Below are 27,026 nucleotides of genomic sequence, written 5' to 3'. Positions count from 1 at the left end.
CAGGTTTTTCTCCTTCCCCTGCTCTTTCTTGTTTTGTAATATTAAAGACTAATCATGGTTAGAGTGTCTGACTTACAATTCCCCACTAATTAGCATCTAAAAGCCAAAATCTGACTTGCAGTGCCATGCTTTGTCTTGGATAGGTCTGACCAGGAGCTCCCAGCAGCTCTCACTCCAAGCATCCAAATGGACAGAGAGAATTTGAATGACATTTTTAAAAGCAAGGGAAGGGGTGCCAATTGTCTGAAATGAAGGAAGTGCAAGCAAGTTGAACCATATGCTGCAGGGAAATGGAGGAAAAAAAGCAATGATGACAAAGAAGAGAAGAAATACTCAGAGTAAAGAGCGACATCAACCAACAGTTGGGACTGGAGCAGAAAAGAGAAGAAGGTGCCCATGATCAGGCCTGCTCACAGGCTCAGAGCACCCACTGACCTGTGCATGCTGCTGACTGGAATCCAGGGAAGGTTTCAGCCTCCCCCCCTGGCTGCTGGCTCAGGCAGATGGAGAAGCCCTGGGTTCAGCCTGAGCGCCTCGCGCGCGCATGAGCGCAGAGGGGCACGACTCCCTCTCCTGCAGCCTGCCTTCCTCAGGCACCACACTGCTGCCAGGCAAGCAAGATCCTGTTTCTTCTGACTCAATCCAGTGGCCAGACAGTGGAGCTTCTGTCTAACCCACCAAACAAAATGTAGGGCAATAATTTATCATCATAAACATAATAGTGGATTAGTGCCTAATGAAGGCTGTAGCCTCTAGTAAGTCTGCTCCTCTCATGTGGCTGATGAGCTTATTACAGCTTTGACTAAGAGGTAATATTACCCCTCCTTAAGAACTGAGTGGATTTGGATTTAATCCCTACTGCTGCTGTTTGACCAGAGACATGATCTTCCAAATACACCGCTGATCCCTAGGAATGGGGACTGTTATTATTGTTCCTGAACCTGTATCTCTTCTCAAGTCATGCCCATGGCCCCTGTAGCACCTTTGAGGTGTCACGCTTGCTTTCTGCTTGTTGAGGTTTTCTCACCATGAGCAGGCCATCCTCACTCTCCTGTCACTGTAACCAGCTCAGAATAAATGGAAAAGCTTATGTGATTTACATCAGGATCTAGGTAAATACATTTAAGGTGTGCTGCAGAGCCTGAAGGTTTGAAACAAATTCACTAGTATTGCTTGATAATCTGGGATGTAATTACCTTTTTAGCTCTAGTAGTTTAAGCAACACAGTTATTGCCAAAACACCCTTGCTTTGGTGACATTTGAAGAGGACATATTTGGAAATTGTGTTCCCTTCTTCACTCAAGCAGCCTTTATGGGCTCTCCCACCTGTGAGACCAGCTGTACCACATCAGGCTGCATTTGGTTAGGGTAATGCACACACCAATCCCATTAGGCACATGCCAAAGCTCCTATGGGTCCATTTCCTGGAATAGACCCATTCCTGCAGCAAGTTAAACACTGAGACACCATGACCTGCCTGACAAAGCTGGGTTGTCCTGACATGATTTCCAACCAGGATTTTCTCCTGAACTGAAGATTTTCTCTCTTCTCCAAAAGTTACTTCTTGTTTCTATTGTACTCTGTTCCTTGTAAGCACAAAACAAATTCTCGCAGTACATCAAGGGGGAAAATGCAGCTGGATAAACAAAATGAACAGCAACAAAAAAGTTCTGTCTGATTAAGTGAAGCAAATTCAAATTTCAGGTCTTTCTGTTGCTCCTCAGGAGTGTCTATGTGCAACACCTCTGCCCCACTCATCCATGGACTGCACCTCTGAAATGCCAAACCTCCAAGCCAAGAGAGCTCTTCTCACCCTATTTGTCCAGCATCCAGCACAATATGGCCTGAATCTAGGACGTTTTTGTAGAAAACAATTAATAGCAACAACAACAGCAATAATAATATTAACACAGATATGAGTTAAGGCAACTTAGAGCTGCAATGGTCCTAATTGCCAGCAGCAGAATAACAGACTCAACTGTGTGCACCTTGCCCTGGTGCAGCTCCCCAGTTTCTGGTGCAGCTGGGGCTGTGTTGCTGGATGCTGTTTGACATGTTCTGGCTCTTTGACATTTTTCCAGGCTCTCCCTTGCCAAGTTCTGGGTGAGAGCTGCAGTAGCACTGGTGGAAGCAGCCGATAGCAGCTCTGCTCCTCAGCACGGAGCATGTTTCTTCTCTACCCTTCAGGAGTGTGATAAGCCTTTACAAGGGGCTTTAAATCACTGCCTGGAGGATGCATAAAGGCAAAGGAATGTTACTACAGCTCAGAGAGATCAAAGTGCTGCATCGCTGTACGTGTAACGAGCGCGCTGGCAGGAGGGTGATGGAGAGAAACTGCCACAAAAACTCTGCTTTTGGTGCTCATGGAGACCATGAAAACAGGCATCTGCTGCAATTTTACATGGGGGTATTAATTCCCTTAGTAAAATGCCACAACACAGAAGAAAACAAATGTTTGTTTTGTTGTTTTTGGTTTTTTTCTGATAATGCCTTAGAAAGAGTTGGGACTGACAGGAAGACTTTGAGGAGCACTACAGCACACGGTCATTCCTAATAAGCAATGAGCTCAGTGACAGAATTCCCCAAATCACAGAGAATCTTGCCCCACAGTGTACATTATTTTAATGTATCCTGTTAAGAAAAATCAAGGTCATAGTAAGACTAAAGGTAGCTAAAGTTTCTATAGCAACAATTACTAGGATGCAGTTGCCAAAAGTGCTTTCTTGCTCCTGAAGTAGATTTACTGGCTGCTTTTTCCTTCCTATTCACTAGTTTTTTTGGTAATATCAGTACAGACATGATGCAAAGTGCTTTCATTGTCAGGATGATTTTGTAGACTATTGCTGCCCACGAGCTGAATACACAGGACATATCATGTGTAAGGGTAAAAAAAAATTAAGCAGTCTGATCCAAAGGGAGTACAAGTCACTTAAAACACACACACTCTTCTGAAAAGCTAGCTCCTTGTTGTAATTGCAAATGAAAAAGTGAAAAGAAAGAATTTAAGTTTCTCTTTTGCGTCTGTTTGCTTACTTGTACATTGACAACATCTTGTCTCTTTCTCCTAATGGACAAATTTCCTTGCTGTTTCTATTGCTCAACCAAACCTTCAGGCAGGAGGGGAAATAAAAACAGCAGCCAAAGCACAGCAGACAAACATCCCTGTGAAATTCCAGCAGGATGAAAGTGAAAATGCTTTAGAGCTGAAATGCATCTTCCTTTCTCACAGACAGATAATTCCACACTGCTCCAGCCCCCATGAAAGTCTTTACTCTGTGGAGAAGAAGGGGACTCTGCAGTGCTGTCACCTCACCAGAGTGAGTGGGTAAATGCCACCAAGAAGCTGGAATTGCCTGGGAGGGTTGGTGTGGCCTGACAGGGACGTGTTCCACACTGGAACCTGCTCTGGTGGTGGTGTGCTCCAGCAGGATGCCTCTTTGGATCTGGAGGGGGGACCAGGAGGGCAGACATATAGGATGTGTGTATATAAATATTAATTTTTATAGGAAGTATGGGGTGGTGCCTACTGTTACCTGCTGCTCTGCAGCCCTGACAAATCATGCTCCACTTGATGCCAGGACTTGATTTCACTAAGGAAAGAGCAGTTCTCACCTTCTGCTCCCACCTAAGGTCTCCCAATTATTTGAACATTGCACTGGATCTTTACTGCACCTTCCTTGAGGCTGAAACAAGGTGTTCAACATTGGATAAGATATGTACCGGGGATTAAATTGAAAAGCAAATGTATAGAATTTGTAATACTTTTTAAAAATCAGACTATCTGAGCTTTCTCCATTTATGTTAAACAAATAAAATAGAAGATGCTGAAATTGCAAAGAGAAACAATTTGTGTATATCCCAGTGCAGCAACATCCAAAAGAACTACTAAATTTAGCCTCCAAATGCATCTAAAACCATCAACAACTGCAAATACACTATATTTTTCTTTGGATTTTTTTTTTGTTGTTGTTAAGAGAGCCTTACTGTTAACACTGCTCCCAGTCTGACCAATCTGTCACACAGAGCAAATAATTTTTCTATCAGTGTAGTTTTCTGAATGTGCTTGTTGTGAAACACCAAGCAGGTGTCATTTTGAGCCACAGAATATCTTTGATCACAATCATTTGATTTTCTCTCTTCTCCAAAAGTTACTTCTTGTTTCTATTGTACTCTGTTCCTTGTAAGCACAAAACAACTTCTTGCAACACATCAAGGGGGAAAATGCAGTCGGATAAACAAAATGAAAAGCAGCAAAAAAGTTCTGTTTGGTTAAAGGAAGAAAAGTCATATTTCAGGTTTCAAGAAGGTTTCTGAGGCATCACATGGGAAAAAACCCCACAGACAGATTAGCCCTTGTGCACCTAAGAAATTTGCCATCTCCCTGACATTCCTACCATGTCTCTGTAGCATGCCTTTTAAAGTAGATTCTTGGGGTTGCTTGAGCATATCTAGAAATGCAAATAAATGGGTTTTTTCCTGCCTCCCTGCCAGGTCAAGTACTAGAGACATGTTTGCTGCAGCTGAGTGACATACATCTATTCAAATCCCTTCTGAACTGGAATCAATATTACCTAGATCCATTACCTCCTGCTTTATTGGCAGCTTGGGTGCTTGTTCAGAAAACAGTCCCTCCTAGTAATGTAATAAAGCCCCCACCTTGGAGATAATTAGATTGCCTGTGATACAGAATCCACTGATGATCATTTCCCTGCTGATTTTGGCTTGCTACTCCAGCTCAGGTTGCAGTCTCCATCACTACATGCTCCTACATTAGACCACTTGAGTCTCATCACCTAACAATTGCCAGAGCAGATTTATTTGGATTTTTTTTTAACTCTTCCATAATAACAGCAACCAGACAAACCTCAGAGTGTCATTAACATGCTTTTAAAAATGCACTGAAATGGCTTCTTCAATTACCTCAAGATTTAATATCCTGGCCACAACACAGCTATCCCTCACTCTAACAACAAATCCTTCCAGGAGAGAACACATAACACTGCCCTTCTCTGAATTTCCTTTGGGTCCTCAGTGTGTCCCAGAGGCTGATGAATTCAAACTGTGAGCAAAAGCACATTCCACAAATGCTGAGAACACTCAGACATGGCCTTGCCAGCTCTCTTTCCCTACCACACCTTCCTTGGTGGGTTCCCAATCCAAGAGATGCCTTGGTGGGTTCCCAATCCAAGAGTCATGAATTTCATTACTAATAAATGAGGGAACCACAACGTCATGCATCTACTTCCTCTGAAGTCCCCTCCCTTGCTCCTGTGGTGCAGAAGGTCCCAAGCATGCAGATTTTGGTTTACTGCTGACCACTCTTGCTCTTGGCTTCAGTCATTGAAGGGTGAGAGAAAACAAATCCACTTAGGTACGTCAGCCTGTAAATGATGCTCTCCTTGTCCCAACAGGTGGGAATACATGACTTTGCACATCCCCTGGGGCCTGAGTATCATCTTTCTAATTATCTTCATGCCTTTAAACAACAGCAGTGGATGACTGGCAGCAACTCTGTGCAGTGTGTAGCAGATGAGACAACACTTGGTAATTCTGAGCTAAAAAACCCCAGTGTAAGTAGGAATATTTATTACCCATTTTTAGGCATTTAAACCTTACCCAGTGGTATTAAATACTTAACTAAAACAGCAAAAGGCTGAAGAAGAAAGAAACTAGGCATAAAGGGAAAGTTGGTTTCCCTTGATGTCACAAACATTGAGAGTTTTGATGTATTTATCAAAACAAGTACAAGAACACTCAGTTTGAAGGTGTCATTTTTGTCCTCTTATGCTCAGGAACTGCAAGTTCTCCCCTGGCTGTTTCAGGCTGTAGCTCTCTCGTGGGCACAGTACCTCCACCAGAGGTTTTCTGCAACCACGGCTTTTTGCTGACACCCAAATTTATTAACTTTCACAGGAAGGAAAGAGGGTGAGTTTGCTAATTTGCCTTGCTACAAACTAACCCTTAAATCCACACAGGCTGCCAATATATAAATACTCCATTGATATTGGATTGGTATTTAACTTCCCACCAGTTGAGCAATTCCAAAGCAGTAGCAATCAACCCTTTCAGCACTGCCCATGAGCAGCAGCTTTCCACCACCACAGCTCAGGTCATCAGCTGAGAACAATGAATATTCCATCACACAAAATATTGTTGCTGTGCAGAGCACTTGTTTTTTCCCAATATTGCTTTGCAAAGGCTGAGGTTCACCAGCACAATGGAGATTGCCAGATCCTGGGATTCCCGGGAAACATCCCAATAGTCTTGGAGTTCTGCCTGAGCCTGGATAAACACAATGTATTACAATCAACAAAGGCCCTAATTAATGGATGCTGACATTGTACCTCCCTAGGAACAAACAAAGGGGAAAGCATGGCCCTCTGCCCAAGCATCTTGGAGTCTAACTCAGGCTGGCAATACACATCAGACACACCAGGCCTACAGAGGGAAGGCTGACACTGAGCTTCCCTTTGTCTCATGTCAATACAGATATAGGCAGTGGCAGGAGAAAGCAAAACATCTCTCTCCAGGACCTGAGGGCTTTTCTTGCCTTTTTGTCCACAAGCAAGTTCAGATTTCATCTTCCCTTCATGTCCCTGCACATACATGCCTTTTTTTTTCTCAATCAATTCCTCCTAAATGAAACCTTTTTTTTGTTGTTTTTTTGCTTTCTTCCACATTTGGTTCTACCAGCTCAGAATATCTTCCTCCAGAAGTAGATCATCTCACCTCCTCCCTTTCTTGCCCTAAGACACCCACCTCCCTGGTTCAAATACTCTCACATATTTGGCTCAAAAGCTCCTCTGTCCCACTACTCCAAGATATTTTTCTCCTCTTTATACAACTGCTAACAGCCTGCAATCTTTGCTTGGCTCATAATTTCCTCTGACCACAGAAGATCCCATCTCCTTCCATCCTGTCTGAACTCTTCCACTTCCATCAAGATCATGAGAAGCTGTCAAATAAAATCACGAGCTCTGACAGTGCACTTGGACCCTGGGGATGGGATGCAGGAGGAACCATGGGCATCTAAAGATGGCAGGGATATGAATAAAGTCCTTTATGCAGAGGATGTTAGTACACCCCTGGATCTCTTCACCATCTATAAAATGAGAAAATTAAATACACATAGTCCATAAGGAAATCAAGTGCAAATGTAGATCACAATTCAACCCTGAGTACCTTCCCACTTCCAAAACATGCTATTTTTCAGGCATTTGTTGATTTGTTTATTTTCCTTTGCCAAAAGCCAGGAATTCATCATCAGTTTCAATCCCTCCAGGTGTTCTGTTTCATTTCCATTAAAATATTCTCCACTCAGCCAAAATTTTACTTAGTTTTCTCTATTTTTTACTGAGAAATTCAAATGTATTGAAAAAGAACTGTAATAAGGCCCCTAAAGATTTTAAACCTAAGTGACACATAGAAACTTCTCCTCCCTGCAGTTGAGAGAATTGTATTACTATGCACAATGTTGTCATTATCCTCTCTACTATTATGCCTAGACCTAAGGAAGTTGAAATAGCTACTTCATGCTGGTGAAAAGTGGACAGAACTAGAGGAAAATGTAGTAATAATAATAATAATAATAATAATAATAATAATAATAATAATAATAATAATAATAATAATAATAATAATAATAATAATAATGAAGACAACAAAACCAGACCAGAATTGAAGATATTTTTGAAGTACTTACCCAGCATCAGTGCTGTTGCCACACAGTAACACATCCTCTGTACCATTTTTTATGAAATAGTTCACTGCAACAGAAATAGAGAAATGGCTTTTTAATAAACACATTCCGGGAATGATAACATTCAAAAATATCATCCACCAACCAGCATATTCAATTGGGACAGCAACTGGGAGATGAATGGCATGCCTTTGCTTTGTTTTGCTACTTTTAACTTCTATGAATTGAAAAAATAAATATATGTTTTCAAATCTCTGCAAGCACTTGCTGTTTGTGTTCCAAATCAGACCTGTTGAATAAGGTGATGGTGGGCTGTGGGCAATGTTTTTAGGAAATTCTATTCAGCCATGTCTCTCTGTTCAAGCCAAGAACATTGTTACTCAATTCTGTAAATGTAATGAAACCAAACCATATGCTAGCCTGTAACTTTTAGTCTCTACACTGATGAGACACATATTAATTGAAGTTTGTGGCAGAAATTACTGACTCATAGGTTAAAAGCGTAACCAGCTATAACTCAGAATGTAACAATATTAACAAAGCAGCCCACTCCCTCAGTCTGGTGGATTCTGCTCAGCATAGGAAACACACAGTATAAAGCAAAAGAAACAAAAATACACCCTGTTAAAGATCAAACAAACAAGGAAGTCTTCACAAAGACAAATATTTATCACTGCAGTCATCTGTAATGGCAATGGAGAGAGACAGGAACTTCTCAAGGGAGCCTCAGAAGAGCAAGCTAAATTTAAGTGCTGTGGATCATTCCCAGGTTGACTCTCAATAAGGCTTAAGGAAATTAGCATCTCCAGGCTAATGAGAGACTTTGCATACACACTTCTTCTTCTCTCCCCAGCCAACCCAGTCTAACATGCAGAGTAACAGAACAGGAGGCCAATTTCTTCTCAAAAGGATAAGCAAAGTCAGTGTTCCGAAGGGAGCATGAAGAAAAGATGTTCTAAGGAGCATTTCTAAAACCTGGCTGGCAGCAGGGAAGAACAGATAAAAGCATTGCTCTAGAAAAATAAAAAATGCAAAACAGAGGCTTGCAGCTCACTGAGCTTGGCCAAGGGATGAAGGTGGCAGCCTTGCCTGGTGAGGCTCTGTGAGCAGAGGGGCCTCTGCAGATGCTGCTCACAAGAGGTTCCCCATTCCAGGCTAACCCTCTGCTGTGAAATGTTTTAAAAATCAAGAGTGACAGCTTATCCAGGCGGGCTATGCAGAGAATGCTCAGTGGCTCAAGCACTGAACAGATGTGCTGTGGCTTTCTCAGTAAGCTGCGAGCAGTGGAAAAGCCCTGCTCTGCTGCATGCCAGGAGGGAATTACTGCCCAGGAGCTTGTGGTTACAGGGGCACGTGATGGTGTTCACAAGTTATCAGAGCGCAGATCCTGCTCACGCTGGATGCTTTTCCACTTTGTCTGGTCATGTGGGATTTCTACAGAAACACCTTGTGTAGACAGCAGGACTTGGGACTGGGTATGGTTGAGGGTTGGTGATCAATCACCACAAAACAGGGAAAGATGCCATACCTGCATCACCTTTCACCCTCCAGTTCTGCTGGGCAAGGACTTGTGCTTTTCTCAGGACAGGTGGCATCTTATTTGGGACACACAGAGTCAGTGACACAAACACACCAGACCACTTTCTCTCTAAGTTAGATGGTCATCAAGGTCCTATCCAACACAACCCATTCTATGATTCCAGGTTTGATTGAAATCCTGGAGCACCATGTTGGTTGAAAACCAAAACAACACCTCCTGGTCAGCCAAATCAGAAGATAAGAAAAGAGTGTGGGCACAAAATTAAGGACGACAAGAATTCTCTGTGTGCAAACAAGAAATCTGAAATCTCGAAAACATAAAATACTGTTGTCTGCTGTTGACTTAAACATTTACATTCTAAACCAAGCAGCAAGGCAGGTGCCAAAGAGCCCCATAAGATGCAGGCTGAGGAATTGGTGAGTAGGTGCTGCAGGGAGGGCACATTTTCACCATGGGGTCTGTGCAGGGAGTGCCACAGCCACAGTGACAAAACTCAGGCTGAGGAAGAGGTGAGCTCCCGATCCCCCACTGATAAATGAAAAGGGGATTAGAGCTTTACACCCAAGGAGACAAATTGCTGTATTATCAAAAATGTGCACAACAATCAATCTTTGCTTCAAAGGCTGTTGGTTTGGGTTTCAATCAAGCCTGCTGGGCAATCAGAGAGCCGCAAGAAGCAAACAGGCATCACTCTTGCTTTAAAGAATGAACACCCTTGGTACCACATTAACCCATGGCCTCAGCTTCCCATCAGTTCCCAACTCTAACCTGGGCAAAGAACTAGGAACTCCTTTTTCACGCAGAGCAGGATTTTCTCTCTGAAAACTGCTCAAACTGAGCAACGCCACATGAAAACACAATGATTTTTCATTGCCTTGGAAGATTGCAATTAATTTTTGTTTTGTTTTCCACTGAAAAATATCAGCTTGTGAGTGGGGGAAAAATAGGAAAACAAATATGGAAAATAAAACTGAAAACCTCTATTTTAGGTACTTCCTTATGGGTTTTTTTCTTAATTTTTGAAGTGAAATTAAGCCAAAACTATTCTGTTTGTAGCACCTCTGTGTGTGTACATAAACTTTATGCAACATGCCATTCTTTCCAAAGGTAATGCTAATTTCTTTTTTTTTTACCAGCTTTATTAAAATCTTGGTGTCACAGTCATAGGGTACATGTTGCTTTTTAGGAATTTTTCTACAGGAATTTCCAGAGTAAGGTAACCACCTGGTCATATTAAAAGAAGTAAAAATGGTCTGAATAACAAGGTCTCCTTCAAGTCCTTGTTCTGCCTCCTACACTTCTCAAAGCAAACAACAATGGCCATAATTTTAAAGTCCCTATATGCAAGTGGGAAAACCACAAATTTTCCATGTCTATTCTTGCAATATCTTCCTCCCAAAGTCAGTTCCTTATCATTTTGTCTGTTTCATTCTACACTTTTTCTGATTTCTCAATATCTTCCAGGTTTCTGCATTGCTCCCTCCTACACTAGGTGATTCCAACAGAGTAAACATTCACAATGTCTCCATTTGTCAAATTAACAGGGGAAAAAAAAGCAAACTTCCTCAAAAAAAATTAAAAAATTCCAATTAAAAATATGCTCCAGCTTGTGCTTTCCACACCTTTATCACACAACTGAGCAGAAAACCAGTAGGGTACATTGACTGCAGGGTAGAAACCTTCATCATTTCTGTGTGAAGGAAAGGAAATTCTTCTCATTCAGAAAACTGAAAAAGGTTTGGAGTCAGCTTAGAAAATATATGTTCTGCCTCTAGTTTCTGCTCCTTCTTTGAAGGCCCTCCTGAAACATTATTTTGACTCATCTTACAACAAATTAATTCCAATTAAAAATAAAACCACCACAACAACCCTATATATTATCACACTTGCATAAAGAGCAACATTCAAATATCATTAGTCACTGCCCAGAGAAGAGTCCTCTGGCTGACTTTCTAACAAAAACTTCAGAGAGGTGTTTGTTATCTCAGACTATTTATTGCAGCCACACGGGCACTCGCTGGTTGGAGACTTTCTCCCAGCGCTGGGGCTGGCACAGAGCACTGCCAGCCACCCAACGTGCCCATTCCAAATTTAAAATGCAGCTCAGAAAGCTCCATCTCCTTACAGCTGTGATATGTGGCGTGGAGAGGAAATAGACAACACCCCCTCCTCGCCCTTTCGCCCACCGGCGCAAACGCGCTCTGCCTCCCGGTAATTCGCGATAATTAAAACGAATCCTTGCTGCACTTGCTGTGTGCACACTGTGTCACACACGGAGAAGCCTCTAATAAATGAAATTGAGTTTGAAGATGAAAAACATGCCTCACAAAAGCCATGGAACAGGCTGTATTAAGGGTGTTATTAGGGGAGAATGCTTGGGGAAAAAATGGAACCGCCGGTTAGTTCTTCCCGGCTAAAAGGGGTTGTAAATAATTATAATAATCAGCTGCTCTCCTGTTGCTCAGCCCCTGACAGGAGATCTGGGTGTTCTGTGCTGTCCCCTGGTATTTGCTGCTGCTGACCCTTCTGCTGAGTTTCAGAGGCTCTTGGGTGCTGTCATCTCCTTGCTTCCCATCCTCCCTCTTTCCCTGGGAAATCTCTTCTAGCTCACCTCTCTAATGCCTCCATACCCTGTAACCACATGGAAGGACATTTCCTAAACTTCAGTTCAAAAAAGAACAGGAGGACTTATGGCCAAGATGATTGAGTGGATAGAGGGATCAGAGGGCAAGGGGACAACTTTATGTACAGCACTAGCAACTACATGACTTTGTGGTAAACACAGCCCGGAATTCTGGGCATGAGTTGTCCTGCAGGAGATATGGAGGGGCTGGGAGCTTGTAGAAAATCATACAACCAGGTGGTGAGAGGAGAGTTTGAAACTCCTTCAGTTTGAACCTCTCTGGTAGCTCCTGTTAGTGCTTCTCCCCACTCTCCAGACAAGTCAGAGAAACAATTTCCCAGCCAGGCTCAGCAGTCGCCACAGCACAGAAAATGTCTCCAATTTTGACAGTACAGCTTTTTCCCCCTTTGTGAAAAAGCCACTAAAAATATCAATCAAGCCCTCTTGAGCTAGATGGCTCCCGTGCACTAGGAAGAGGCTCTGAAAGCCTCAGAGATCCACAGTACCTGGTTTGTGCTGCTCACATGGTCTAAGGGAACAAAAACACATCAGGAGAGGAGAAAAAGCATGTCAGGAGCTTTTGGAGGTGTGCACTAGAGGAGAGCAGGGAATTTAGATGCTCTCAAATTGTCTTGGGGATCTTGCCAAGCCCAGGAGCATCCCCAGGAAGACAAGACAGGAGACAATGACTAGCAATAAACACACATGCTGGCTTTTAAACATCTTCAGATAATCTCCTTCTATGCCTCTGTGCCTCACCAGTCACTCAGACCCCCACTCTTAGGGCTGTAGGGTGCATAGTAACTAAAAGCATATTTAGTACCACTTGTTTAGACATATGCTCCACATGAATAGGCAGCAAAGTGCTGAAGTGTGCTCTCTGGAAGTTTTGTAGAGGTTTTGTGTTTTGTGGATTTTTTTTCATATGTTTCATACAAAAGAATTAAAATCAAAAGCTGCTACAAAGGTCAAATGCATTTGTGATTACAGGCAGATGATGGAAAAATAGAAAAAAAACCCACATCTTCTGCACTTACTGTGATAAAGAAAACAAATGAATTGGATAAAAAAATGGCTGGGAGACAGAAAACATAGGTTAAGATGAAAAGTCAGTGTGCAGGATCTCTGTGGGCTAACAGAGGGCTGCACCTGCACTTCTTTGTTACATTTATAAGAACAAGGGAAAGAGAAGGTGAGCAGAGAGGTAACAACATCTCCTGTACACAGTATTTTCCAGGTAAATAAAGTCTGAGCCATGGACTGAATGAGGAGCACTAGAGACACCTACTCCACCAAAAAAAAAAAAAAAGCAGAGAAATGCAAAATGGAATATTAAGCTGTCAGAAAACGAAGTAAAGCAGAGAAGGAGAAAATCTCACCTATTCATAACCTTGTCAGCCCTTAAATTTCCTGTAAAAGTTCAGATAAGAGAGACGGATTCTTTTTTTTGGTAGGGTTTCTCAGTCAACACTTTTATGTAATACGAAGCTGTGATCAGAGGAAAATGTAATATTGATATACAGGAGGGCAAGGATGGAGCAATAGGGACAGGGGGATCAAGTGCAGCCTCAGCCAATCTGCAGATGACACCAAGCTGGGTGGGAATGTTGATCTCCTGGAGGGCAGGAAAGGCTTCTCACTCTCTACAACTCCCTGACAGGAGGGTGCAGCCAGGTCAGGGTCAGTCTTCTCCCAGGGAACGAGTGACTACAGGGCTGGGAGAAATGACCTCAGGTTGCGCATGAGGAGGTTTGGATTGGATATTATGAAATATTTCCAAGGTTATCATGCCAGGCAGGTGGTGGAGTCACCACCCCTGCAGGTGTTTAAAAGATGTGTGGATGTGACACTTGGGGACAGGGTTTATTGGTGGACGTGGCAGTGATGGAGTAATGGTTGGTCTTAATGATCTTAAGAAAGACCACTTTCAATAGGGTACCTGCCAGACTGGGAAGTATTGAGAAGTAATGAGGATGACTGGTAAAATTTAGGAAGAGCAGCAATTGAAAAAATGGGCATCTTTTATCCTAGGAAAAAAGGTGACTATCATAGTAAAAAATAGCATGTATTCTGGAAAAAGAGAACAGGGAGTTTTGTGTGCTCCTAGTGACAAGAACATGATAACAATGTCTTTTGCCTTAAGAAAATTGAAGGGGGAAAAAAAAGAAAAATTTTCAAAACTAAAGATAAAGGAAATATTTTTCACTGTATTTCCCATTTGAACTGCTGAAGTTGCTGCTGCAGGCTGCAGGCTGCCCCTGTGGACAAAACATTCAAAGAAAGATTTTTTGCCTGTGTAGATAAGGATATCCTGAGTTACAACAATTATTGTTAATAGAAAATGAGAAAAATACCTATACTTTGAGCTCTACTAATCATTTGCTGGAGCAAATGGGACTGTTCAGTGGCACAGAGAGATGCTGCTCTAGGTATGCCAAGGCCAGATTGAGCCTGGGAATTCCCATATTTTATCGCTACCACGCTTGGGGGAGTTCAACATTGATAGAAATTATCAGGAGAAGATATATCTTTACTTATTCCTTAAAACCAGTGCAATGAGAGCAAGCAGCAACGCAAGTTATTCTCTGCTCAGGGAGCACCTGGGCTGTGTGCTCAGTGTAAAAGCAGAAGATGCCTCTTTCCTTTGCAATGCACTTTATTGCTGAACCTGGAGCATGGACAGACCTTAATGGGCACATAGAAAGTCCTTCTAAATGCACATCACTGTTCAAGCCAGGTGGTGTTTTAATTCTGTAGTTTATGAAAAATTTGAAGGTGCAGGAAAACGGAAAATGTTTGGTCTGAATTTTCCATAGCAGATCTTTCCTCAAGTAGATCTCTCCTTTCTATTAGCAGTGATGAGAACAAAAGGTGTAACTGAGGTAGAAATGCTCCTGTTTCACAAAATATTTCAAATATTTATAATATAAGAACATCATCTTTCACCACAAGGCTGAAAAAAGTCTTACTGGATGGTCAGGAAAAGATTGTATTGGATTCAGCATTTTCAATTCCTATGTTTTTTCCTATGATCCTTGCATTTCTGTTGGGGTTTTCTTTTTCTATTTAGCTAAAAAAATTAAAGTGCACAGGTACAATACCCATGTTAATAACACATCAGAGCATTAAGTTTTGAACTTTGATGAAGCTACTTATCAAAAGACCCACAGTACTTGAACAAAGCCACAATATTTACAGTTAGAGTAATGTCAATAGATTCCATGCTGACAAGCACCATCTGAAAGCCCAGAGAGGTTCCTTGTTTTAATCACTGGTTCATTCACAATCATACATAAAAAAACACCTATTCCGGTCCCAACTAGATTTATTGCTTCTCTCTTTCCTCCCACCTCCATAATTATTCATCAAGCACTCAGTGTCTTCTATTACACCCTCAGACAACGCCTCAAACACTTCAGCTCTCCCAAAATTGGCCATATTTATTATCTGACTTGCACAAAATTCTTTTCTCTACAGTTCCCATGCAGATTCAGAGTATCTGTTCATAGAGCTCCATTTCACTGGTTCTGGAAACAAAAATGATTCCATCAGGCAGAGATAACAATCAGGAACAGAGCTTAGAGAAGATCCCCGCAGTCTCATCTACATGCAGATGCACATTTCTATATATTCACACAACTATGCCTCAGCATCTCTTCCACACAAGCCTTTGATCCCTTCTCAAGTGCCCAATGCCATGATTTGGATGGGTATCCCCAAAACTTCACATACCCTGTACAACTTTCTAAATACAGAACCTGAAGCAACCCTAAGGCTTCCGGGTCTAAATGGAGGTGACAAAAAATGTTATATTAATCTTGATCTGGATTTTTTCTTTTTAAAGTTGTTTTGTGTTTTCCCCCAGATCACTGTTAACCACACAATTTGACTGCAGAAGAAAAAAATCACTGCCATGAAATGAATGCCAGAAAATACTCTAGAAGCGAAAAATAACAACCCTGAAATACTTATTTTGAACTATAAAAATAGTAGCTGATTCCTCCCTTTAAAAGGCTCATAAAGGTTAAACATTCATTTATTTTACTTGTTAATTTTTTTTAACATCAGTTGCTTGGACAAGACTAACGGAAATTACAGGGTTGCTCTTTTTTACCTTAAAAGATTCTGATTTTGAGAGGAAAAAGTATATAAAACAATTTGAAAACAAGACTCTTTCAGAGTGTCTTAAACAAGGTATTTAGTCTAAAGAAAAAGAAAATGCTGGGGTTTAAGACTATCATTCCATAAGTGACTTTATATAATTTAATTATAGTTTTAAGGTTCTACTCTAAAGCTTTTTTTCTTATGCTTTCAGCCCTTACATTAAACCCTGCTCAACAAAAGGACTCAGATTTCTACTTACTGACTAGTCAATAATCCATTTTCATAATGGAATACATAAATGACATTAAAGATTCTAAAATCACCAGCTACATGAACCAACTACACCCAGTCCATTGGTACTTCTCTAAGCCAGTGACACATCTGACATCCCACAGCTTTTAATCCGTTCTAACTTGCACGTTCATGAAGCTTCACTTAATCAAAAATGTCTTTAATTTAAACACCACAACCCAAGACAGGCTTTCCAGATGTTATTTGGAGCTGCTTTCCTAGAAATTTTTACAAGTATTGAAATTAGGCTTATAGTTTTTTAGTCAGCTGGTATTTCTAAACTAGTAACTCTCTTAATGATAACCAACAGCACAATGACTTTGACATTGATATATTGATCTCATAATTTTCATAATGCTGTGGATGTAAACTATCATTATTTTCAACCTTTTTCCCCCTTTATTTAATTTTTTATGTACAATCACTGCTGTATCTAAAACTCCAATCTTCCAGGTTTGTTATTATTAATGTCTAAAAATAATCCTCCTTGGGCTTATTGATCGCGATCTCTTACCAAATCTAGAACTGCAGGTAGGAAAATAATTACCTATCAGTAGTCGCCATTTTACCAGATGAATGATTGTAATTTTACCACTGGCACTTGACATGAAGGATTTTTTAGCCTGATTTTATCTGATGCTCAGCTGTCTCTCATCCCACAATCCATTCATTCAAAGAGTAGTTGCACAGAGGGAACTGGGAGACCTGATGAGCTACTTCTCCCTTAATCTTCATTTTTCCACCTCTCTAGCTTTGCAGCGGTAAGCATTACTCATTGGAGACAAAGCCAGAATGGAATAATTTTTCTGATAAGCCTTCCTCTTAAAAGTTCTGTGGCGGTGTTCACACAGGGGTCCCAGGACGAGGGATGAGATGAGAATCTTGACTCCATGTTTCAGAAGGCTGATTTGTTATTTTATTACATATATTATATTAAAAGAAAATTATATATTAAAACTATACCAAAAGAATAGAAGAAAGGATTTCATCAGAAGGCTTGAAAGGAATAGAAAAGAATGATAATAAAATCTTGTGACTGACCAGAGAGTCTGAGACAGCTGGACTGTGATTGGCCATTAATTAAAAACAACCACATGAGACCAATCAAAGATGCACCTGTTGCATTCCACATCAGCAGATAATTATTGTTTATGTTTTTTGTTTCTGAGGCCTCTTCTTCTCAGGAGAAAAGATCCTAACAAAAGGATTTTTCATAAAATACATCAGTGACAGAAGTTCTTGTTTAAATTTTGAGCCATTTAAAAGGGTAGAAAGAATATAAAAGTTCTCTTATTCATCCCAAAGAGAGGTGCCCAGCAAAAGGCAGATTTTAGACCTGAATCTCCACTGTGAGTTGAGGAAAGACTAAAAATTTGTCTCATCTTACCATGACTGCTGTGCCCAGTAATTAAGCTGGGACAGCAGAAGCATCCACAGTAGCTTAGCAGAAGTTCCTTCCACAGAGTTAAGCTTTTAATGACAATGCCTGGACACTTCCCTTCTTGATAGTCTAATCAGTAATATTTGCTCACACTTTTATATTCTAGGACTTTGTATTCTAGTGTTTAGTGAACCTAAATAGGAGCCAGTTTAAATCTTCCCTCTGGATCTCCATGCTTACAATTTTGCCTCTTTCTCCTCAAGTTACCTGGCACTTCCTCCAGCTGCAGAAGCCACTGAAATGATGGCAAGAACAAGCAGAATGTTGGGTGGACAGGCAGGAATTCCTTATGGGATTCAGTGTATGATCATCTCATGGCAGATGGAGAGGAAAACCCAACAATTCTCAACAACATTAGCAACCTTGCAATGCAGGATTGACAGGATTTGTAGAAAAAGACTTTTCTTGAACACACTGGTAGAACAGGAAAGTACCCATGTGTCTTGAGTATGGAATTAAGGGAAGGAGCTCCAGAAATCTGTGGTTGTGGTGGTTATTTCCTCAGGGATAAACCAAAAATCAAGAGCTACCACATAACTGGTTAAGCCAGTGATGACACAAAGTTTAAAAACTGACTTTTTCCCCTGTATATAAAACCAAAATGAGAGGATCTAGAAGACAGATGAGAAAAAAATTTCCTGCCTGGAGGTTGAAAGCAGATAAGGAAAGATTACAGAACTTTGTCCAGATATGAAGTTTTGAATATAAAAGCAGACCTGGAGCTATCCTGGGCCATCCCAGAGACACAACCAAAATGTCCCCTGTAGCAAATGCCCACAGCACACAATTATCTCAAACTAAAAAGGGCTTTGAAAGACTCAAACCCAAGTTCTTATCTTCCTTACACCTCATGACTAAATCTCTCAACCATTTCCTCTGCAGCACCAAACAATGCTTCCCTCAATTTCCCTTTTAAGGGGTTTTACTGATTTCTGTTTTTTCATTCATGCAAAAAACAGTTATAAGGCACAGGAGGAGGCTGATGCCATTTCAGAGGCTCCCTGCTGTCCTTTAAAATATTAAAATGTTCTTAAAAAATCCAAAGCAAATTTTTGCTCTTCAAGAAGAGCAGAACTGTCACATCACCCCATTTTAATTATCTATTTGGGTGTCCTGATGAACGGAATTAAGAATTTCTCCAATTTAATTTTCAGTGGTTTGGACTCCTTTATATCTTTACATCTCCCTTTTTTCTATAAAGTATTAATATGGATCTCTGACAGTACTTCAGGTTTCTGTTTTCTGGGTTTTTTAGATTAGTGTCCCTGCTCCAAACTAAATGACTCAGCCACATTGGTTTTGAAATCTCCAAAGAGCTCTTGTAATTTTCTGTGCTCCCTTTGAGTGAACTCTACTATCTCAACATGCTGGCCAATTTTCTTCTCTAGTTCTTCTTCAGAACAAACACTGACATGATTCTGTTTCTTAATATATTCCTCTTTTTGTCTAATTTGGTCTGCCTACGCTTTAATCTAACTGTATGTATTGCTTAATTCCCTGCAGTACTTGAAATTCGGACTGTTATTAAATTGTGGTCAGTGCCTCTCCTTTAAACGGTCACTTCATTTCACCATAATACTTATGCAAAATGAAATACAAAGCACTATCCCATCTAGTCACAAAATGAGCCAGTCCTTCCATTTCTGAATCACTTTAGTGCAATAGGGGATGTTAAATGAAAATCCTACTTTATATTGTTCTCTCTTGCCTAATAGCTAAGCCTCCTTCTCCAGTGTTTTGAGGAAGGCTTCATTGTTCTTATTCAGTTCTTATACTTTTTTCTTATAAATCTGCTATTCCTCTTGGTCTTCAGGGGCCTGCTGTATTGCCTCAACACTTTCACAATTTTAGTGATTTCTGTCTATCCAAAGTGACAACTGTTTGTCATAATGCACCATGTCTTTCTTTTCAGATATCATGAAAATACTAATTAATATTATTATTATTACTACCTTTAATTCACTTTAATCCGTGATCTCACCAAGTTGGTTATCTTTGTAATAGGCAAATCTCCTCTAGTGATAGCAAGTATATTTTCATGACCCTATTAACCATTGCTGGATTTCCTATATGTATTACTGGGAATGTCTGCCCTCCTCCCCATATCAGAACTACATAAATAAACTTGCTCATGGTATGCTGGAGCAGCTGTACAATTCCCCACATTTAAAGCAATGCTGCAGCTGGCCCTGACATTATCTGTATTTTAACAGACTTTCCTGTATCACATTTACCCTATTTCCATTTCCAGAGAGCCAGACTATCTCCACAGCCCCATTTCTCCCTCTCATCTTTCTTGCAGGGCTTTGTGCTTCCAGCCATCACTGTTTTATCCCTCAATGCCTCTTTGAGACAGGGAAAGCAGCTCCTCACACAGGTCTCAGTTATCTGTGGGTAGAGGAGCCCTGAAGTGGCTTAATCCAGCACAGGTGCACAAACATCTTTACTAGTTCCTCACTGGAAGCAGGGATGGGATAACACTTCAGCAGGTTCCACATCATCCACCAGAATTCCAAGAGCTCTTTCCCCTTTCAGCTGATAAGGCTCTGATACAGGGGCATGGAGAGGACACACAAGCCTGGTGGTCAGGGCCAGTTCCAAAAACAACCCTCACTCAGGCAGAGCTTTGTGACCTCTCCTTCCTTAATGCTGCATCCACCACATCATGCCCTAAAGACACCCATGGTGACCTTTCTATTCCTTGAAGGAAACTGTTGGGATATCCATTGCTGATTCCCCGACCTCTGGGACTCTGCCTGGGCCCTCTCAGGGGGCTCCTCTGTTGGGGGAGACCCTCCTGGAGTGGTTTTGTGTCAGGAAAGAGAGACACACTGGAGATTTTCAGTCTCCAGGTTCTGGTTTATTGTGATTTTATCTAGAGTTTTGCACGCTCTCCACACCAGACTCAGCACACTGGAAAAGCACCACAAAATGGCCAACAATCTCTTGTTACAAGGTCTTTTAAAGCTAAACTATCCAATTAAGAACTGACACCTAGATTATTTCCCTTTTAACCCAATAACTGATCTCACAGAGCCCACAATGTGGACTTTTCCACACAATTACAAAATGCCACCCAAACCCATGGAGAAGAAAGAAGAAGGAGAATGAAGAAGAAGAAGCCCAGGACAACACCCTGTGCCCTCCATCTTGCTTCCATCCACAACACACTAAAAATCCCAAAACCTCAATTTCCCACCTAAGTGATACACCTACACTGCTCTCTACAATCTATTTCACACCTTAGTGGATTCTGGTCTATTCTGGACTTTAGGAAACTTTCTCCATGAATGAGGGTCAAAGTCAGTGCTCCCCTGGGGGTCAGGGCACCCCAGAGCAGACAGGGAAATATTCCCAGTGCCCTGGGTTTCCACAGGAAACCTTCTTAACACCACTGCTTCCAGGGTTCTCAGACCACAGGGAGAGGAACTGATCAGAAAGGCCAGAAGTCACCAGTGGGGAATGGAGGGACTGCCCTTGGAAAATCCCTGGCTCAACACAGCCCTGGGTCAAGCCAGGCAACTCCCACAAGTCATATTTGGGGTTTTTATAGTGCAGGTGGCTGGAGATGTAGAACTGCAGGGTGCACAGAGTCAGAGCAGAGCTACCCCAAGACAGAATGACACTTCCTCTCAACCAAAACTCCAGTTAATGGGTTGATTATGTTGTTCATTTTTCTCCTTAAAATAAATAAAATACAGAAGGTCATGAGTTTGTGCAGGATGGCCCAACCCAAATAATGAGTTAGGCCCAAACAGCAAAAGTTTTCCTTAAAAAAATTCTCTTGGGATTTTTCAGATTAATAAAGATTGAATTGCTTCGCTTTACCTTTTGAATTTTTTAAGGCCATTAACTCAAATGTTGAAGTTTTTCTAGAAAATGCAAGAGCTATACATTGTCTTCAGAGAAACAACATGCAAACCAGACCCACACACACACAGATGAAATTTTCATGTGATTGCTCAATTCCAGAAAACAGAGCTTTAAAAATACATAAGACCCCCTAAAACTGTGAAAATCATCTGTGAGGCAGCCAGGACTTCACAGGAAAGCAGCAGAAGTGATTTCAGCATGAACTGTGAAGGCACCATAGAGATTCAGAGAAAGGTACCTAGGCCTTTCAAAACCACACTGGCATCATGATGAGCAGTAGTCACATTTTGCTGATTCAGGTACAGATCTTCATCATTATAATCAAAACAAACAAACAAACAAAAACGCCCACCAAACAAACAAAAAACCCAAACAAACAAACAAAAAAACCCCACCCAAGAACAAATAAACAAACAAAAAATTCCAAACCTCAAATAATCAGAAACCAGTTACAGGGCAAAGAGGAGCTTACCTGGATCACTAAGAAATTCCTCTGAGTTGTTCCACATCCTACCATCCAAGTACAAGGAGCCATTGGTGAAGTTAAACATGGTGTAATCCCTGACACATTTGTGTCTCAGGTTGCCCATGAAGAGCTGGAGGCCTATGAGGGCAAAGACACTCAAGCAGAAAACGGTCAGGATCATCACATCTGCAAGTTTCTTAACAGACTGGATAAGTGCCCCTACAATGGTCTTCAGCCCTAGGGAGATAAAAGCCAAGAGTTTATAGACTGAGAGACTGAAATGTGTCTGCAGACAGCTGCTTTTCATGATGAAAATCTCCATGGAAAGGGAAATCTGAAGGGCTTTGAGTATGTGCTTGCAACTGGATGTCAGAAACGAGAGACAAGTGATCACTATGAATGTCTAGTTTCGCCTGGTTTTGTACAAAAGTCCTGGAATTGCACAAACACTGGTTTAAAAATGGAGGGGAAGAACTGGATGGAGGGACAGTGAGATGTGAAACTATCCATGGATAAAGAAAATATGGAATACTTTATATTTTCATGGAGCTACAGTAATGGTGGTAAAGCCTAAATCCCATTGAATTTTCAGAACATTAATTGCTTTTAAATCTCTCAGGTGATTCTGATAACTTTATCCCTCACATAAACAGATGAAGAGGTATGGAAATGCTGTTTATTCCCTGATTGTTTTACATATTTTAGTGCCAAATCCAACATGCTGTCCTCATATGAATAATTCCTCTGCCTTCAATTCATTTGTTTAAGACAACAAGAATTTGGGATTAGAAAAAAAGCCAAATATAGGCAATCAAATAAATACAGTGGAAATTATTTGAGTAAAACAACCTGAGGCTCCAAAACTACCTGGGCAAAGTTAATCATTTTATAGTATGCTGCCAAAGTAGATAAATAATCCCATTGCATAACACCAAAGACTTGGGTCACACCAATTAGCTTCTCTTTTATTATTTCACCCTTTAACACTAGCTTCACTTTATTCTTCCATAAATGTTCAGATAAAAATAATTATACAGTTTTCTCAAGTGATAGTTATTGCTTTTGAAGTGCTCCTGGAGATAAGCACTGTTTGAGCTGATTGAATATTAGATGACTACAACAGAAAACCCCATTCCTTTTTTAAAAAAGACCCTTCTCTTCTAAACTGGTGTGCTGCAGCTGGACATTAATATCAGCTGCACATTCGTGGCAATTTTGTCATTGCTTTCCTATTTAATACTGGCAAGCAGTAATAAGTGCTTCTGATAATCTGTGTCACCAGTATGGCAGCAATAAGAAAAATTGATTTAAATAGAAAAAAAAAGAAAATTCAAAGAGGAAACAGGAGGAAATCTCCTGGGCAATATTCAGAAGCACATTGATTTGCTCACTGAATATGAACACACACATTAAATCTCAGTTCCTTGGAATTCCACCCCAAGAATTTGGCAGCCACAAAGGCTAAGCTAGGGCTGCGTAATTGGAAATAATGTGAAAATGTACTTCAGGACTCATAGGAAAGCAAAATTAGCTTTTGGCTTTGCTTAAAAACCTCTGGTTAGAATGAGTGGAAACCAGGGTTTCTCAGATGAGGATGAGCTGCTGGAATGGCCAACAGGTGCAGCAGTCCCTGCACCCAGCAGCCTAAAATACTCCACTCCTGCATGGGATATTGCTAATCTGTGAATGATACTAGCATCTGTAAAATGGCCCATTTAACTGAAAGGCACTGATCCACCAGGAGTGGGGAGCTCACAGAATTCCCAGAATGACCAGGTTGGGAGAGACCTCCAAGATCATCGAGCCCAACCCAGCCCCAACAGCTCAACCAAACCCTGGCCCCCAGTGCCACATCCAGGCTTTGTTAAACACACCCAGGGATGGGGACTCCACCACCTCCCCGGGCAGCCATTCCAGAACTTTTTCACTCTTTCTGTGAAAAACTTTTTCCTGATATCCAACTCATATTTCCCTTGGTGCAGCTTGAGGCTGTGACCTCTGGTTCTCTCAGTTGCTGCTCTCCCCACTAAATTCTTTGTTTCCCTCTCCAAAATGAGTTTGTGGCATGGTAAAGAGGGTGAGGTTAGACAGCTCCCTTCTCTGCTCAAAAATAAAGCATATATAAATTGTTGCAGGACAAACATCAGGCAAAACCTGGATTTTCATGCTACCTCTCCTCCTCACCAGAAAGAGGTTTTACAAATGAGGTCAGTTATGCTCAGATACTTAGAAAAAGGCTGACTTTGAATTTTTGAACCCATCTGTAGGCTTGGCTGCCTGTTTTCATGCCAAAATAAAATAAAACCTCTTCTGCTAATCTAGCCTTGAGTAAATTTTTTACCTGAACAGGAACTAGTTTTAGATGTAGCACAATTCTGAATGGACTTCTGGCTTGTCACCCTTGCCCAGCATTATAAGACCTTTAAGACAGCCAGGTCTTACACAAGTAGTGAGGTGAGGAAAAAAATTGCAAATAAACTAGAATTCTAAATTTTTTAAATCTAATATTCTGAAATATTTTCAGTGATTCTTATCAGTGGTTGTCCTTTGAATGCACAGATGTTGCTTTATTGAAGTTGGTTAAACTTGGGAAATCCAAATGCAAAGTGAGTCTTAAGGTCTTAAGGAAAAATTACTACAAATTATTTTACTGCCATACTCCCTGTGAAATCCCTGAAGAATATTTATTTGTTTGTGATACAAATACAAACTTGGAGTCTGTATTTGTACCATCTAAGTGCACTAATTATTCTTACTCATATGGGCAAGGACAATGGGAGTCCTAACATGAATAGGGATAATATTAGAGAAAAACCCTACAAAATTCTATCCACCAATAAAGACACTCTGTTTTCAAAATCAGGCCTCAGTATTGCCAATTTCAAGGTCATTTCATGAAACATGTTTTTCCCAGATTACCTACTGGAGTTTTAAATAGAATAGCAACTCTATAATCTTTGTTTTACAAGTTCATTCCTTGCAGGTATCAATTAATTTCTTTATGAGATGGTTTTCTGCTTTACTTCCTTTTAAACTTTTTTTAAACTTTTGTTTTGTTTTGTTTTCATAGCTTACAAGCTTCTGAACAATTTAAGAAGATGATTCTTTACAAATACAATTTCTGTAATTAAAGACCATTTAAAAATAACTTGTACTCTGCCTCCTGGACCTTTGTTAAAACTTTCCAGGAAAACCATTTGGAGAGTGTTATACTTACAGTTGAACTGTTTCTTTCTCACCCTTTAAAACCAAAATTTTCTCAGAAAATTAAGTAGCATCCATCAAGGTGGTTGACACAAATAAGTGCCAAGGCTAAGGAAAATATTTAATTCATTGCTCATTTAAGCTATCTGTGCCTCTAAAACAGAAGGGCTGAGGGGAATTAAGGACACTCAGGACTTCTTGCAGGTGCTCTGCATTTCTCTGAATCAATCCCATGTTTTGTAAAAGCAATGCTAGATGTATTCAAATTTAGAGCACGGTTAAATCTTCTGGAGAAATAATCCTTCTTTGAAATAGTGCCAATGAGAGCACAGCAATATAGCTTAATAGAAGATATTATTTATGGGGCATTAAAAGCATTTACTTAATTCTTGCAAGTCAAACATCAAACCAGGCAGCATGCAGGAAAAAACCTGAGGATCTGATCCAAAGCTGAGTAACATCTACAGCTGTTAATAACAATGGGTCTATAGATTACTCCCTGTGGAGTAAATCAATAGCAGGCTTTTTCTGAATCACTGACTTCTTTCCACACCTCTGGGCCAAATCCTGCTTGCATGACATGAAAAAAACCACGAGATCCAAAATCAGTGGAATGAGGGCTGTGTAGGCAGCCTGACATCCGCAGAGAGCAAAAAGAATTTGGCCCAAATGTTCCTGTTAAGGCAGGTAGAAATTATCACATTCAGAGGTTAATCAAATAATCATTTTTCAAATGCAAATCAGAAACCATAGAAAATGCAAGCAACACCAAACAATGAGAAATGGCAGGATCCCAAAACACCATCCATTCCTTATGTGAGATGTGAGGAAGTATTAGCATAATTCAGTATGACATCCATACCAGATGTTGGCAATCACCTACAGAACATCAGACACGTTCATGCACAGTCTGGAAACAAGCAGGAAGGAGAAGAAAAATAAAAAACCACCAAAAAAAAAAAAAAAAAGAAAAAAAGTGTGACTTGCAGCAGGGTTGTCTTCATCAAGCCCATTCCTTTCCCTGAGGATACATCTGTGTCCTGTAAATGCATGAGTCACAGGCATGTAGGGAGAGAAGGGCTCACCCTTGTTGAGTGTATTTTGTCATTACTTACTGAGACATGGGGCAGCAAAGAGTTTATCAATGTGCTGGCAAACTTGAATTGGTGTCAGCATTCCTGCAGGTGCAGGGTGGCTTAGCGTGGAGAAGTGACTGACAGGCCAGTCTCCAAGGAAAACACAAATATGCCATATGTTTCTCACCTCTGGGGTAGTTACTTCTTGAGTTAAGTGATTTACCCACCAAAAGGGTGACATTTATCTCCCTGCAGCAGGATTTCAGTGCAGTGAACGGGGGGTCGGTCTCCTCCACACAGTCTTAATTCTTGTTCTCCGAGCTCTGTTCTGGCTATCACAGAGGCACTGGATAACATTCACAGCACTATTTATAGCCTTTAGTCTCACACTAACTTAAATGGGAGCTGGATCAGGCCCCAAAGTGCCTTGGCCCAATTTTCTATGAGGTCACCTTTCCCCGGTACCCTGTCGTTTCGTGTGAGATGTCCGTGGTGTACACGCCTGCTCCAGAATGAGCAGGGGAGCTTCTCTGGATACAGCTGCACACAGGCAGTTTTCAAAATCCTGGGATGATGATGAGGATTATGATGATGATGATGGCCTGCTTTTTGTGGCCTTTTGATGGAGTGGGTGTACCTCAGGGTTTATATTATCTCAATTAGTACTTATCAAAAACATCAGTGATTTCCATGAGGGTCAAGTATGATT

The 27,026-nt window shown here is 40.9% G+C and overlaps 1 protein-coding gene across 2 annotated transcripts in view; it reads right to left on the bottom strand.

Moving 5' to 3' along the window:
* The window catches only part of LOC136557178 (sodium channel protein type 5 subunit alpha-like), a 177,022-nt gene that overhangs the window by 130,566 nt on the left and 19,430 nt on the right, over window positions 1-27,026 (bottom strand). For both annotated transcript variants that reach the window (XM_066550788.1, XM_066550798.1), the window contains exons 6-7: window positions 22,044-22,274; window positions 7,703-7,766 (exon numbers count right to left, since the gene is read on the bottom strand). In XM_066550788.1, coding sequence (XP_066406885.1) covers window positions 7,703-7,766; window positions 22,044-22,274 — 295 coding nt within the window. The remainder of the gene's footprint in view (window positions 1-7,702; window positions 7,767-22,043; window positions 22,275-27,026) is intronic.

The sequence above is a fragment of the Molothrus aeneus genome, chromosome 1, assembly GCF_037042795.1.
Source record: "Molothrus aeneus isolate 106 chromosome 1, BPBGC_Maene_1.0, whole genome shotgun sequence".
In the NCBI taxonomy this organism is placed as follows: Eukaryota; Metazoa; Chordata; class Aves; order Passeriformes; family Icteridae; genus Molothrus; species Molothrus aeneus.
Note: the sequence above shows the minus strand (reverse complement) of the source record. Positions and strands in the feature narration are given on the sequence as shown.